The 16973-nt window shown below is 32.8% G+C and overlaps 1 protein-coding gene across 2 annotated transcripts in view; it reads left to right on the forward strand.

Annotated features, from left to right (window-relative positions):
* LOC136027165 (uncharacterized) overlaps positions 1-16973 on the forward strand; it is a 92238-nt gene that overhangs the window by 54329 nt on the left and 20936 nt on the right. For both annotated transcript variants that reach the window (XM_065704164.1, XM_065704163.1), the window contains exons 2-4: positions 4827-5038; positions 6232-6336; positions 8577-8756. In XM_065704164.1, the coding sequence (XP_065560236.1) occupies positions 4827-5038; positions 6232-6336; positions 8577-8756 (497 nt within the window). The remainder of the gene's footprint in view (positions 1-4826; positions 5039-6231; positions 6337-8576; positions 8757-16973) is intronic.

A 16973-nucleotide genomic window follows, 5' to 3' on the forward strand; every position in this document is an offset into this window, starting at 1 on the left:
TTACTAACAGAGAATGAAGATTCCTTCTCACAAGTAAAGTATCCAACGAAAAATATATCAAACTCAATCCTTTTTTATATATTGATTCAGATCATTGTCTTCAATGTATTTCACTAATGCGTTAATCTGTCTAGTAATCTTTGTATATACATTATATCAACTTTTGCTGCAAAGCATAACTGTTCTTCCAACTTGGATTTGCTCAATGATATTATATCTTACAAACTAAAATTATTTTAGAGTAAAGAGCGTGGTATTGCGAGGAGATTAACCCCTCATACGCGTAATAATCTTTGTTTGTTTTAAGCTTTAATGATGCTCCTTACTTTCAGTTGAAAAAACTTTTCATATTTATTTTTTCGGTTTTTTAAATAATGGTGGAAAATCCTGCGCCCCCTTCATTAAAATTGTCTTCCCCCATGAAAAATTCCTCCATGGAAAGATCCTCCCATGTAACCCTCCCCCATCAACTTCTCCCCCCAAGCCAAAAAATCCTCCTGAAAACGTCTGTACACTTCCCAATAGCCATTACTATATGTAAACACAGGTCAAAACTTGTAACTTGCAGTCTCTCCCACGGGGACTGTGGGGGAGTAAGTCGTCCCTAAGGGCATAGTTATTAGGTTTTTCGACTTTGGTGAATAAAATAGCTATCTCAGAATTATGATCTTGTGACTTTGGGGAAAAATGAGCGTGGGAGGGGGCATTGGTACCCTCCAATTATTTTGGTCACATAAAAAGGGCCCTAGAACTTTTATTTTCCGTTAGAATGAGCCCTCTCGCAACATTTTAGGACCACTGAGTCGATACGATTACCCCTGGGAAAAAAAAACAAAAAAACACGCATCCGCGATCTGTGTTTCACCCTATTTTCTAAAATGATGCAAATTTTCTCCGGCTCGTAACTTTTGATAGGTAAGACTAATCTTGATGAAACTAATATATTTAAAGTCAGCATTAAAATACAATCCTTTTTATGTAACTGTTGGTATCAAAATTCTATTTTTTAGAGTTTCGGCTACTATTGAGCTGGGTCGCTCCTTACTACAGTTTGTTACCACCAACTGTTTGAAACCGGTTGATTTAGTTTCGACTAAAATTAAATATACTAAATTACGTGATAGTCACCATTTCGATTGAATAATAATCTAGGATTGAAACTTGTCGCTTGGGTGTTCCTGTCAAATTTTTCGAATAGTTTCATTTATAAACATGCCATATTTTATGCTTTTTATAAGGAAAGCTTTCACCTGTTTTAAAATATCCTTGCCACTCAGATAAATAATTTTGAAGACTTATGTTTTTTTTTCAGCTGGGACTTTGGTGACTATATTAACGTAGTCAGAAAATCTAGAAGCTGAACAATTTTAAGATATTCTGATGTTTAAAATAAAGTACATTTTGTAATAAATATCTAATTTGTGATACATTCTATTGTGTTTTTGGGAAAAAAGGTTTTTGGAGGGTTATCGAATGAATCATTTTATACTTTACAAGTGACTGGTAATACTACTATAATAACTAACATTGTAGCACCCACTTTTGCATCCCATTTTTTCAAAGCTTCACTTTTAGTCACCCCCATAAAGCTCAAATTTCCCTTAAATCCTTCCCTGTGACTTCTTCCAGCCCCATTTGGGGATGTGTTGTTTTTCGTTTTTCCCGACACGAATGGTCGAAAAGTATGATATTTGGCAAACTATCATCTTCAACCAAAAATAAGAACTAACTATCTTAACCTATCTTTTATTTCAGTCCTATCAAATTGTATAGAACCATCAAATGTTTTTGCATGTATCTTATTGTTTGATATACCGTCAGTCAAACGGTTTTCTGAAATCACCCTTAGACAGTTTTGCTGGGACAAAATTGAAAGCATCCGCATTTCAGAGCCATTCTTGCCGGTTATTATTACCGTGGATTCCAAAATCATAATCTTAATTCGAAGAGTTATTTTCTTATTCTGCCAAACTTGCTGTAGTTGCAAAAAAAAACTTGACTTAGCTATTCTATTGTTGAAGTCTCCATTGCATATACCATTCTTACTAATAGAGCTGCCAAGATAGGCCGAGCTATTCATTTTGTTAATATTCTTGTTACTTATCATAACCTCCTCATCCTCATTTATTCTTTGTCGGAGTGACTAAGTTATCACACCATTGATCTTTAAACTGACTGTGTTATTGCACCCTAAAATCTCAATCTCCAAAAAATCATTAATTCTGCTGAAACTTTCATTTAGGACTCTATAACCATATCTATAATTTAAATCCAGGAGAGTTACCACCCTGTTTGATACTGTGTTCTTAGCTTTTGCTATTTTCGGTAGACAAAATCTGTCAAGATAATCTGAATAGACAGAATCAGACACGACACTGTTTCGTTCCTGATTTCACACCAGCCTAGCTACTAACCTCACTTCCCACTTTAACCTAGGTAACATTATTCTCATATTATGCACTAATCATTCTATTTTACTTGGTATACCATGTGACAGTAAGACAATCATAAGACCGTGATTAAGTGAACTTGAAAACATCGAGGTTCAAATCAAATTTAGGGTAGTCTTCTGTCTCTCAATTCTCTACGGACCTTCGATTGTCAAAAACCATTCAAATAGGTCTTATTCATTGGTGGAAATAGCATTTTCATTATACCAGCTTATCAATCTGGTCTCTAGGCGTGTTATCGGCGATCTGAAATGATTCTTTCTGGCAAAAACTTGCAAAAATCTCAGATAGCTGAAAGTATTCTATGGGACTGTTCGAAACAGGAAAACACGTCAAAAAATGGTTGCAATCATCTTACTGGTTATTATCTTCTGCTCATGATAGTACCGATTTTGTTCTAAAAGCAAAATCCTTCATAGAGTACACTTGTGAAAAAGAGCAAGACATTTTCTAACATTTCTAAGCAATTAGAGGAAATAGAGTAAAATCCTAGCAAACATTTTGTAGCATCTTCAAGAAGCTACGGCCCGATATTAAAAGGGGTATCTTCCGCCAATGAATACTTGAGTACTTTTTAATTATAAGCGATTTAACATGGGATTTTCGACTTCCGTCAGTTCACTTAATCACAGCCATAACTTCTACAAAACTTTAATTTTGATTCAGAAACTTTTCAATTATTAACGTAAGTATGCAAATTTGACCAACTTTATCTATATCATCTCATAGCCTAGTAAATACTATCACGCTAAGCATTTTGTTTCCTACTGAATTTCGTAAATCAGAAATCATGAATATCTATCAATGCGCATGAATGTACTATTATGTCATCAATACAATTTTATTCATTTTGTTAGAGAATCGGTCACAGTTAAAAGACTCACCCCCTTTCCAAACCACATAGCCAGTGACAACCAGGACTTGAACCCCTGCTCTCACGGACAAAGGATTACAAGTCTACGGTGCTAACCACTCGGCTAGGACCAACGAGAAGGTCCTTTCACGAAGAGAGAAGTTGAATCCCTGTTCAACCCTGATCCTTGTTAAAAAATTGTTCGTTCGAAAAAAGAGTGAATTCATTTATACAACTGGGTGTTTACCAAAAACATAAATTCTTGAGAACCCGATTAATATATACAATGCAATCATATGTAGACTCTATAAGTGAAATTTCACAGCTCAGGTAGTTTACGATTCTCTATTTGATGGTGATACTGTGTTTACAGTAGCATCATCTTATATTTACACTTGATTTCTTTCACATCATCTCGTAATACGCTGTATTTACTCTTGATCAAAAACCCTGGAATGAATCTTCTATGAGAAAATCAACTAGCTTTATTTTTATCAATGTTTGAATCGATTTTCATATGAGTGGTTTCGGGAATTATTTAGGTCCAACTCATTTTACCATTGACATGAAACGAGGAATTCTCTGGGGATAGTGTATGAGGCATGGATCACTCAACGACCATTTTTGTTTCCGTCTTTTGTCGGCCACAGGTGTAGAATTCTCTCCCTTGGGGTATAAGGCTAGCTGAAAATGTTAGCCAGTTCAAGAGTAAGGTGAAACGTTACCTTCTCGCTAGGTAATAATTATTAAATAGTGATTTATTCATTTATCTTTTTTTTAGATTCACTGTTTTTATTTCAGTATTGTCGTTTTTGCTTTACAAAGGATGTTATTAGTATATATTAGATTATAAACAACTATAGTAAACAATCTAATGGGTTTCCCCAGTGATTGTTAAAAGCTGATATTACTGTTATTTTGTTAATAAATTTAACTTATCTTTGAAGATGTGAACTAATTTTGCCGAACGAAAAGTTTGACTCTTTCTAACAACTCTACTTTTTAAAACAATAAAAAAAAATTAGCGCAAAGAGTGGGGCGTATGAGTTTAATCCTTTTATGTAGCTCTTCCTTGTAAAGTGTTAGAGGAAAATATGTCGTTTAAATTTGAATTTTCACCTTGACTTAATTTTTTTTTGCTTTTCCTGTGGGTTTATTTTCATTATGGAAGTAAGTTGTTAGTAATAGGTGCGTTTGTAATAGTTGGGGTATAGATAAGAGCATTACACAAAATTTTAGCAAAATTTAAAACCAGCAATGGCAGAAGCCCTGCCTAAATGTTTTTTCTCATATTGCTTGAAAATATAGTTCAAAGATTTTTCCTTGTTGAAGAATTTCTACCTATGAGTAAGGGTTTTGAATCTTGTTGGAAACTGGGAAAGTGGACTTGTTGGAAACTTCAAAATTAAATATTAGCTAAAGTGTGTCATAGAAAATAACATGGGATATGAAGAATTCGAACGGATAACTGCTTGAAATTTTTCTAATAGGCATTTTCATATATACTACCTTTTGTATTTTAGGAAGATCGCATGACAAGTCATTCGTTCTTTTTCGGCTTGGCCAACCAGCTTCTGAAGGCCTTAGAGTGTTTGCAGAGACAGGAAGAAGTGATATCTTGGATGCTCAGTCACAGGGCGAAGGTGGAGTATATGATGAATTTAACGCACCTCCCCTATCTACTGGAGTGGGAAGGACAGAAGCAGAATTTTTTGTTGATGGTAATCATTCACGGGTAAGGCCTGACAAATTTACCTTTTTTTTATAGCAAATTAATTTGTTTCCTGAACATATCACATTATTTGTCCAATAGAAATTAATTTTAAAAAGCGTTTCTGAAAAAAATATATCAAGCAAAAGTAAGTGCCATGTTTAAAAAACTAAAACGAGGGGAAATAAAGTCCTATAATAATATAAGTCCATCAAATATAAAGATAACAGATATTGCTGTAGATGAATGAATAAATCCTAAAAGAATAGAAATTAAAACTTAACTCAAACTTAAAACGAATATAACTCACCTCAAGCAGGACTATGGCTACCGTCCCCTAAACCTAATGTTAAGGGATGGCAAAGTTTTAAAATTCTACTTTGCAGTCAATAGGTTTTGTTTCACATGGTAATGTAAACCTTTGGATCATTTTGACAATTCTCTTGTCAATCCTATGCCAAATCAACAGTTCAAAGAATTTATGTATTTACTTTTTGTCTACTTTCGGACATATTCAAGAGCCGTCATTTCTTAAACAAAACTAAACGCTAAACTATTAAACTAAACACGAAATTATTAGACATTCAATATTAAACTTAAATATTTAAATTAAATAGTATAATTATAATTTTATAATTAATTATATAAATATTAATTATTAATAGTTAATAGATATTAAATTAAATATTTAAATATTTAAATTAAATATTAAACTAAAAAACAATTAAATTAAAACATTTGTTGTATCACGTTATTGTGACTTTGAGGAACACATTCCAAATTAGGGGAACGGAAAGCATTTTCAATCTCTCATCTTTACCCCGTCCCAAGTTGTAAGGCTTAAAAGATTTTGTCAAAGTAGATCGATGCCTATATTGACATCGGAGAAAAGCTTGACCTTAAACTTACTTTAAACATAGAAACCAGCATGCCGAGATCTATTGCTCGGGAAAGCAAACAGTATTCTAAGCTTAAGTTTTAGTTTATTTATTTATGTTTTATTTAATAAAGGTAGAAAAAAGGACTGACATAGGAGCATGAAAACATCTTTCAATCCTGTGATTTACGTTTTTGGTTCACTCTGGAATGTTTAGTTAACATCGTACAGTTTTCTGAATTAGCTACATACCGCCGTTTTTTTATTTTGAAGTCATTGTCATTTCTTTCTTTTATAAAGGTAAAAAGTAAAAAAATAAATTTGAATATCTTTGTTACAGGTTTCACTGATTTCCAAAATAGTACCATCGCCAGATTGGTTTATTGGGATTGACAATTTTGATCTTTGCTCAAATGGAAAATGGTTAGATGGCATTACTATAGAGGTAATCAGCGTTATTTATTTTATATCTTATCGAGTTGATTTACGTAAACATGATCTTTTTTTATTGTTAAGTCATAGATATAGGCTATTTAATCATAAATAATTCACACATTTTTTTTTATTTTGCTCAAACCTCGCCTGCCTAGAACCGCCACTGGTTACAATTATCGTGTATGATCTTCTTTCATTTTCCTGGCAGATTGCCATGTCTTGTGAGATTCGGTTCGTTTGGGCAAAAAGTTGATATCTGAATGAGAAAGTCAACCAAATCAACAGTTTTTCCGTCTAAAATCTTCATTTTCTCTAAATAAAAGTTCATAGCTTGAGGTGACAGTCACCGATGTTAAGACAGAAAAAAAAGGTTAAAAAAACTAAAATACACAATTCTTGGTGCTTGAAAAAATATGACTGCCTCGTTGAACTAAAAGTGAAAATTTACATCCGGAGAACTTGTCTGAACAATGAAAATTTGTTATTGAAAGGCTAAAAACCCAAAACGAAATTTAATTTATAAATAACAGTTCAGTATGGATAAATCCTTTTATTCGACAGTAAAACCACAAAATAAAATTTCTGGATATTTCAGTCTTGGATTAAAATTTAGTTTTTGAATAAAGCTTGTTTTGAATGTTTCTAAGTTCTACTCGCCAAAGCTGCACTGTCATTGGCGTGGCGGTAGTGGTTTTTAAAACCTATTAAATAGTTTTTGAAGCACCAAAAATGTCTCTCTTATCCTTTTCCCATCCTATTTGGACTTGGTTGGAAATTCATCTAAAAGAAAAAAGACAGCAAAAGATATGGTTCGAATACAGCAAAAGACACAGGTGGCTGAATAGTTTATTGGTACAAAACAAAGCACAGTACAACTTGTGCTTCGTAAACAAAGCATAAGTTAAAATAATAACTGCGGAAGTATCGGTGTTTCGTATCCCTTTTGACAGCCTAATAAACAGAATAAAATAAGCTTTTTGTAGCTTGAATATGGTTATGGTTTTACCTTTAACGATTTTTACACTTCACTATGTTTATCGGTAACGAAAGATTTTTCTTTTACATAAGATTAGAATCAAAGCACTAGCTTGGTTGCGTTGTATGTAAACAAATGGCCTGCAAAAACGTACAAAATTCTCTAGAAAAAGTTTTTAGAATGGGAAGTGATTAAAAACAAAACAAATATATTGTGTCTTTTAGAAAAGGGAAAATAATAGAAAAGGTAAAAAAATACTTTTTATGATAATAAAATAATAAATAAGAAAAGGCATACAAGTAAAATAATATGGATATTTTACCATGGAAATAAAGCATGTATGCACAAACTTTTAACGAGAGGAGGGAGGTAAAAAATAATTTAAGCGGTATTTGGCAGCAGCAGGTGCAAAATTAAAAAGAAAAAAACAACGGGTGAAAAATCAGCAGCAAATAACCTACATATGACACTAAACATGGCTTTTATGGATTTTCTTTGAAAATGTAGTTGTCTCTGCGAATCAACAGATTGTAAATGTTCTAGATTCTACAAACGAAATCTAGTCTTAACAAAAAAAAAAATTGTTATGCATTACGATTCATTCTGGCAACAGTGACTAAAATATGGTAATACTCTAAAAAGTTTGTAATTCTGAAACAACTAAAAGTAAGATCTTAGAAAATGCTGTTTTCAGGAATTAAAAGACCAAACGTGGGTCCAATGAACAAAATGTATTTCATCTTGACGGCCTTAGCACTTTAACGATGTATTCTAAGGTCACGCTATTTAGGTGGGGCTGACATATCTCCTATTACAAACATCTTTAATTTTAGCTAAAATGAAAAATTTTAGTCATGTGGCTAAGTTCCTATGCAGTTTTTTCCTTATGCAACATGGGATTGATAATGAAGCTCTCTGATCAACTGATCTTAGCTAAATTCCAAACAACTTCAAATTCGTTGAAAGCTTTACAGGGATCTGTTTTACGGAAATTGACAATTTGTACAGGAATCTGACACCAGCAAGACCAATCTCCCAAGAACATGTCCAGCAAGCGTCAGAACCTGACTGAACTAATAAAGGTAGTGCCACTCTTCTAAGGACAAAATTAAGACTATTTATATTCTAGCCATTTTTTATTGCGACAAACTTATGGCTGTTGGGACTACAGTCCTCTTGCTTCATTGAAACACCATGTAGACCATATATGACGCCTTCTGTTTTAAAATCGATTTATTGAACGTTTTTTTTTACTTCACAATTTGCTTTTTTAGGTAGATCCAATCGATGCTGGGACTGACAGTGGATTGACATTTACTTCTCCAGACTGGCCTACAGTTCCGAGAGGTGTAGTCTACAGAATGACTGCCGGGTATCCCAACCATCCAGCATCTTCATTCTATTATCCTAACCTTAAGAAATTACCACTGCTAGCCAACTTTCAGTTTGTCAAGGTATGCAATTTTTGAAAAATTCGAGTCTGAGTAGTGCTAAAATAAACAGTGACCAATAATATTTTTTCTTGAACTATTCGAGTGTTTTTTTTCCTGGCCAGTTCTACATCGACTTTTGCAAAAAAAAAAGTCTAGTCTTATCTTTAAGAAGATACAACTTATAAACCTTAACATTTCTAAATTCATCTTGATTGATATTCTTTGTTCTAAATACTAAGTCAGATATGTGAGAAAGAGCTGTAGAGTAAGAATTTAAGCTTTTTAAAAGAGTTGTCTAGTTATTTATCAAAGCCTTACGCAAAACTTAGTTTTAGAAGTTAGCTGATAATTAAGGGTTTTTTTTTCAGTGAAGTTTATGCTATTATTTATAAAATGGGTCGATCTATTAAAGGAAGATTAAAATAAAGGTAATTTTTTTAGATTACACTCTATGAAGGAATAACGCATCTATGAAAAACTGAATGTAAAAAATATATGAATTATTTTAACTGAAATCTTACATATGTATTCAAAAAAATGTCTTTAGAGTGGTTGCACGGCTGTAGCTCTATCTACTTTGGGATGAAACAGGGTTAAAAAGAAATTGAAACATTTTAATTTTAAATAGAGCAGGATGGAGGATGAGCTTCTGCAGCTTTCGTGGCCTTGGGAAGCTTGGCGCTACGATGAGTTGTTAGCAATAGTAGTAGTAACTACCCAGGTGAAGAAATATGTAATAAGTTAACTGAGCTCTAGTTTCAAATTCAAAGCTTAATTGCTTGAAATAACACTTTTTTGTTAATGCTCTAAAAATTAAAAATACAGTACATTCTTAACCATAATTCATAAAGAAAAGATCTTAGTCCAAATGAATCAATGCGTAGATAAGCATTGTTCGCATAACCCAATTTACTGGAAAAGAGTGCCTTTCTGAAAATAATAATGCTGAGCCTTGCATATTGTAGGAAGAACTGAGATAACCAAATCCTTCGGTATTTACTCATCTGATTTATCTGGAACAAATCTGTACTAATTAATACATCTTGAACAGATGGTGGAGACAAAACAAGCTAAAAGAAAAATAATATTAACTAATCAAGTAATTCATAAGCGGCTAGTTGTCAGCCTTAGTTCTCTGATATAGCCATCTCTTCTAGTTTTTTTTTTTTTTTTTTACTTGGTCTTTTGTCCGAAAGATATCGCTAAGAATTAAAGAAAACTCCTTTAAGATATTAACCTCAACTACGAAGAAGTGACAATACTTGTAGAAGAATGATGCTCACATCTCACATGTTTGCTTAATTTTGAGCAAAGTTTTGAGCCTAATTCGTCATCTGTGGAACTATGGGTATTTTTTCTGCTCTGCTACTCAATGAAATCGGTGATATAAGAAGATGCCTCAATTTTCATTTGACTTATCCTTGCTTGACATATAATATTTTCCCGTATTTTCTACGAAATCTCGTAAATTAAAACCAGAGTTGCTCAAAACTTATTTTTTGAGGGTAAGGTCTTACGCGGAGATTTTTCTCATAGCTAAAATAAACCTAATAATTGGGTCCAAAGAAAGAAGCAAAGCATGACCAACAGTCCGTTTCCAGGCCATATTTTTTTTCTGATTGCCTGAAGATGTGTATGAAAGTCGACTGAATAATTTATACCAGTCTCTTTCAGCTCTGCTTAAGGAAATAGTACATTGATACTAGTAAATGTATAGCAATAGGTTGTAGGCTAAAGAATAAAACCTATGTAGAAAAAAAAGTATATCAGGTTTCAGTTACAATTGTGAAATTTTTGGTTCTCTTGACAACCCTACCCAGTGGTATTTTCTTAAAGAATCAGCTTACATTTCAACTTAAAGCTGAACTGAGAACCCAACTTAGTCTCTTGTGACTACTATCAGAAATGATTGTTCGTCTTTTCTGTTTTAAAGTGGGATAACTGAAAAGGAAACATGTATATAGTTGCTTGTCAAACTTTTCGAAGCGAAATAAAAGGAGCTCAAAAAATAAAATATATATATATTTCACAAATATATATATATGGCGAATCTCAACCAGAGTTTTCAGCCAGTAAAATGAAAATTTTCATTTTGGATTGTTTTCATTGTTTTTTGTTCTGTCATTGCAGACATTTTATTAAAAGTTTATCGAGTTTTCCTCAACAGACAGGACAATCCGAGGCAGCATAATAGTGCCGCCTAAGAAAAGAGCCTTAAGTCTTCAATTTATTTTTCTTCCTTAATGGCTTCGGATGAAAAAAGTTGTCGTCGAAACTTTAGATGGGCTTATTCGATTGCAAATTATAAGTTCAGGTATCTTCTTTAAGAATTAGAATTAATTCTAAGGCAACTAGTTGCCTTAGAATCCCTTCTTACGCTCCTCAAAAACATTAACTCCAAAAACAAAAACCCCAGTATCCCCAAAAAACATCAAATCAAAATTTTAAGACAAAAATTCTGCTCAACATAGCTGAGGCATACAATGATCACAATGGTCAAACAGTTCGGGGTAGCGAACTGTAGGTAAGGAGCCACCCGACTCAATAGTAACCGAAACTATTAAAAAGCGGAATTTTTATACTAATAGATGCATCAAAATAATCGGATTTTTATACCGATTTCAAATATATAAGTTTCATCAATTTTAGTCTTACCCATGAAAATCACAGTCAAGTTCAGTGTATAGCTCCAATCTGCAAAAACGTGTAATTTTGTATTTTTTGCTTAGAAAAAGATCCTGAATGCGTGTTTATTTTTATTTTTTTTTTCCCGGGGGTTATCATATCAATTAAGTGGTCCTAGAATATCGCAAGGAGGCTCATTCAAACGGAAATTAAAATTTCTTGGGCTCTTTTTAGTTACCAAAAAATTGGAGGGCAACTAGGCCCCTCCCGCTCTAGTTTTTCCCAAAGTCACCGGATTAAAATTTTGAGATGGCAATTTTGTTCAGGATAGTCAAAAAAATCTAGTAACTATATCTTTGAGGATGACTTAATCTCCCACAGTCCCCAGGGGAAGGGCTGCAAGTTATGAACCTTGTCCATTGTTTACATATATTATTGGTTATTGGGAAGTATGCAGACGTTCTCAGGGGAGATTCTTTCGTGTGAGGGATCGTGGGAAGGGGTTACATGGGAGGATCTTTCCTTGGAGGAATTTTTCATTGTGGAAGATGATTTTTCCATGAAGGAGCGCTAAATTTCCCAGCATTATTTCAAAAATGATCAGAAATTAAATAAAAAAACAAGTTTTTTCAACTGAAAGTAAGGAGCAGCATTAAAAGTTAAAGCGAACAAAAATTATTACGAATATGAAGGGGTTTACTCCCTCGTCAATATCTCTCTCTTTACACTGAATCTTTTTTAGTGCTTTCAAGTTTATTCTAATTCATTTGTAATTCATTAAAGAAATGGAACAAAATTCAAGCTTTAGAGGAAAGAGCGAAAAAATTGACAAGGGGGCCAACCCCCTCATATATTTGGTAATTTCTGTTCGCTTGGAGTTTTAATGTTTCTCCGTACTTTCAGTTGAGAAAACTTATTTTTTCAAAATTTAATTACGTAAATAACGCCAATGGTCAGTTGATTAACATATATCTTATAATGGAAAAGTGGGACATATTTAAGAGTTTTCGCACTGTTAGCCCATGTTGAATTTTAATTTTATTCACAGTGTAATAGTGGGTTAAGTGAAAAGACAGTATATCCACACAGTCTGTAAAGTTAGTGTATCTTTTATATCCTGGGAACAACTAGGCAGATAAAGTTAAAACTTTCAGGGATCGTTTTGAAATGACAAAGGGGCTCGAAATATTAAGCTTGAAGAAAGGGGGAAAAAAATATTTGTCTCTATTGATCCGCCTGAAAATAGGACCGAGAAATTTACTTGTAAGTTTGAAAATTATCTCCGTAAGCTATTGAATCAAAGGAACCTTATGCTGTCAAAAACTAGAAAAAATGGTTTTGCCTGAGAATGGGCCCAGAGTTCTTTTTATTTCAATCAACCTAGAAATACTTTTTTTCAGCCCATTTACTTTACTTTGAATGCAATTGATCATTCTAGACCAAAAGACAAGAAGATTTGGGATTCAATACCGGGGCTATATACTTTGTCTCGCCAATCAGCTTTAAAATGACATTCATAAGTTTCCATGCCATGGTCGCTTGAATCCCTATCCAGAACACAAATTTGAAGCTAATTTTCGTTCAGTCGGGTTTTGAGGTACTAACATAGGCCCAGAACTTTGTCACTGATGTAGCTTACAGGGCATGTAGACATCAGTGGCGGTTCTGTCCTCTCTTGCGCCCAGTGTAATATTTTGATTGGTCCCTCCCCCTGTCTCCCAAAATTTTCAGGCCGAATTAAAAAAAACTATTTATTAACAAAATACATTAATATTCATTCCATTTTGAAATAACTATTCTGTATTAAGCGAAATTTCGGATTCAATTATACTTGCTCTCAGATGCGTCTTCTACTTTATTTCAATAAAAAATTTATTTCAAAATTACAAAATGATTACAATCGTTAGAATTTAAAATTTCTGCGCCCGGGGTAAATTCCTCCTCAGCCCCCTGTGAAACCAGCTTCAGTAGACAAGATCAGGTAACCGTGAATGAAAACACATATATTTCAAGTTCGGCTGTATCAAAAAGTGCCATCTGAAACTGCGCCAACAAATTTTGTTTTTTTTTCAGATTGGCTTAAACTGACTGTGCATTAAGGTGAAGACAATAAAACATTGCCTAAATACAATGGAGACAAAAATTATTTCAAAAAAGTGTTCTTTAGATGCATGGCACTCAGGATAGGCCTAAATTGTTTCATCTCCTTTATACTAGCAACTTCTTGAATACATATACTGGGGTATAAGAATCTAAGAGAATAAAATTATTAAAAAAAAAATGGGCTGTGTTGATTCTCGAATGCATACAAGGGTTCCATTATTATTTTTCTCTGATCGGTGTAAAATTTTCAAGCTAAGTAGAATAGAGCAAGGGAAACTTAACGAGAACCGCAGACTTTGTAAGAAAATAGGTTTTTATCGATTCTTAGCGCCAAAAATACGAATGTTTTAAAAGCTGATCAGCTTTAAAGCTATAGCATGCAGAAACCTCACTTAAAATTTCTAGAAAAAGGGAGCCTCATTAAGAAAAGAAGAAACAAATCTGGTTGCATTGATTCGTTATCCCTGTTTTTAGACAACAAAACATATTAATATATAACCTTGACATGTCTGTATTTAAACAAAGAAACAATTACAATAAGATATAATATTAAACTATTCTTTTAATACCTGAGTCAAACTAGTCTTCTGTAGAAATTCTTTGTGTATAATTCACATTCGTTTGGTTTATCACCGTGATGGATGCTCGTGTGCGGAATCAACGATGGCTTCTGAGAATTTATCTTGCATCGGTCACATTAAAATTTTTTATTTTTTCTATTGCGGATTCTCGCATGTGTAATGGAACTTGACTTTTGAGAAAACTTTTGAGGATACACACATCTATATGTATGTTTTTATTATTAATTAAAAAAAACTATCAAAAAAGAAGTTTTTCGAAGAAAAGTGAAGAGCCGTATTAAGTTTAAGAGCAGCAGAAATAAATTCCTCAAATAGTTGAAACTCAAAACCACCAAAAATACTATTAAAGAATAAATGAAACCAAGAACGAACAAAAATTAAATAAACCATCATAGAATACATGAGAGATAACATATCTTAACATATATGAATAAATCATCTTAAATTGAGTGAAAATTAAACTGATGTTTAAGTCAAACCTAAAAGGAAACAAAAAATTACTACTAACAGGGGATGTGGCTACTGCCCTTTTCCCCCTTCCTTAACCGTAAAATTCTAAAGCTTGTCGCTTCATATGCGTCTTATTGAAAACTATATGAATCTTGGTAACTATGCTTTTATTTTCTATAACATCTACGACAAATAAATATAAATCTCTTTTATAGTCAAGATGACTGGAAAAAAAAACTAATGAAAATAAACTGACTAACTAATATGATATTAATTCCTACAAAATAAGCAATTCAAAATTTCATTCCACCGTCATTTCTGCTTTTATTCTTTAACGTTGTAAATATAAAAGAAAATATTTGCAATACATTTTGTTTTTAGTAAAAGTATCCTATGGCTCTTCGTAATTTCTTGGAATAGTTTTGAATAGTCTTTGGACATTAATTTGTAATTAATTTGTGTTCGCTCTAATGCCAAAGATTTGCTTTTGGTTAATATAATGAATGTTTCTCCAGTTTTTCATATCTATGGCATAAGGATTAAAATATACGATTCTAATTTAATAATTCTAATTAGTGGCTTTTGATTTATTTCGAAACCTCCTCCTGAAAGTTTTACTTGTTCAAAATCCCTCTCCATATTCCCTGAAGGTTCAAGCACTGTCCAATATAAGTAGTATCTCCAAGATGGGTCCTACAATAAGTTCATTTGCATAAACCTTTGACTTACATATTACTGTTAGGACATAATTAACATATATTCAACCTTGACTGAATAAGAAGAATGGCCACTTTAGTAGTACCTGTCTGGAAATTATTAAAGTGAACATTTCATTTGATTTCGAATTGGACTAACAAAATTTATTATATAGCATTGAACTTTACTTGATAGCATCTATAACATAGCCATAGTGTAACCGCTTGTATCATCATACTCATGGGAATGCGTGTTTTCGTCAACACTTCTTGTAGAAGGAATTTATGGTTATAAATGTCCCACCTCCAAGGGCCCCCATTCCCCTCCCCTAACTTTTTGCCCTCGTTATTTGTACTCCTTTAAAATTTAATTTTCTTCTATTTATTTTTAACTTATTTTTTTTTTACTTTTTTTTTTAATTATAAATTTTCCAACTTTTTTTCGTGTCTTAAAACGACATAAAATATACTTAAAAAAATTGCTTGTGTGATATTCTCGAAGTACGAAATTAAGATGATATAGATATTTTAGTCATGATATGCTAATAGTGCTTGTAGTCACATTTTTTTCTCCTTTTTTTACTTGGAATTTCTTTGGACTTTGAATTTTTTTGATAAGTATTGATTAGGGGGGTATGCATAAAGTCGAAATTAATAAAGTTGTATATATTTTAAGCAATGATACGGCAACCCTTTGTGGTAAATGATAGAAAAAAGCTTATTGAAAAGTATTGCTTAATATTGGGGTATTCATAAAGTCTAAACTTATAAAGTCGTATATATTTTAAGCGATGATACGTGTGTGTTCCCTTTATAAAAACTAAACCTTAAGTACCTCAAATACTCAAATATTATTGATAAAATCGGATGTAACTTAACCGTATGTGTTCATATTTTTGAAAACTAAAACCCAAGTTTCTTAAAAGATCAAAAACTATTTTCGAAAGAAAGTATCGAACTTCTATTTTCTAGTATTAATCAATAACTGTTTTTCCTTTTTTAGTAACGCTATATATCTACATTTTTTCCTCTCCTCCACCTATTTTTGATTGTTTATTATAAGCAGACAGAGATATCCATAGAGAGAGAACCTTGTTACATGATTCCCTGCCCAGCCAAAAAAAATTTCCATTTTTCTATGATATTTTTCTGTATATTCCTCTTTTAATGAGAAAGGAGCAAGGGCACCAATTCATGAAAACGAAGGCGGAAGGACAAGGATTTCTTTTCTTTTTGTTTCTGGAGGCATCAAAAATGGTATTTTTCAAAATATAGGGGAAACGATTTTTTAAATTTGAAATAGTAACACCAAAAAAGGTATTTTCAAAACCTAGGGGACCTTCTGACCTCTTCCCCAAACTGGAGCTCTGAGGGGGGAGCTGGGTCTATTGGATGAATCTCGGAGAAATAGTTGTTGTAAATACGTCTCATACATTCCAAAGAGATTCAGGCATCGGTGTTGCATTCATAATACTCTAGTTTATTAAATTCTATGTATGGTATAATTCAGGACAGAATTAGATACACCTCCCCCATTAAATCATAGCTTAAGCTAGAACTCTCCAAAAATGGTTCCTTGAGCCAGTCTTTGCACATTTGGGTTTTTCAAAATTTGAGTTATTTCAGATTCTAGTTTTGGAAATATTTATGATGCGTTGTGCCTTTTTCGTCTTCCCCCTTGATTAATATTAGTTTTCTGAATAAAAAATATCATTGTTTCAAAACATATGACCCTGTGGCTAGGGATGAAGGAGTCATAACACCTAGGTTTTTTTCCCTATATC

The sequence above is a fragment of the Artemia franciscana genome, chromosome 5, assembly GCF_032884065.1.
Source record: "Artemia franciscana chromosome 5, ASM3288406v1, whole genome shotgun sequence".
In the NCBI taxonomy this organism is placed as follows: Eukaryota; Metazoa; Arthropoda; class Branchiopoda; order Anostraca; family Artemiidae; genus Artemia; species Artemia franciscana.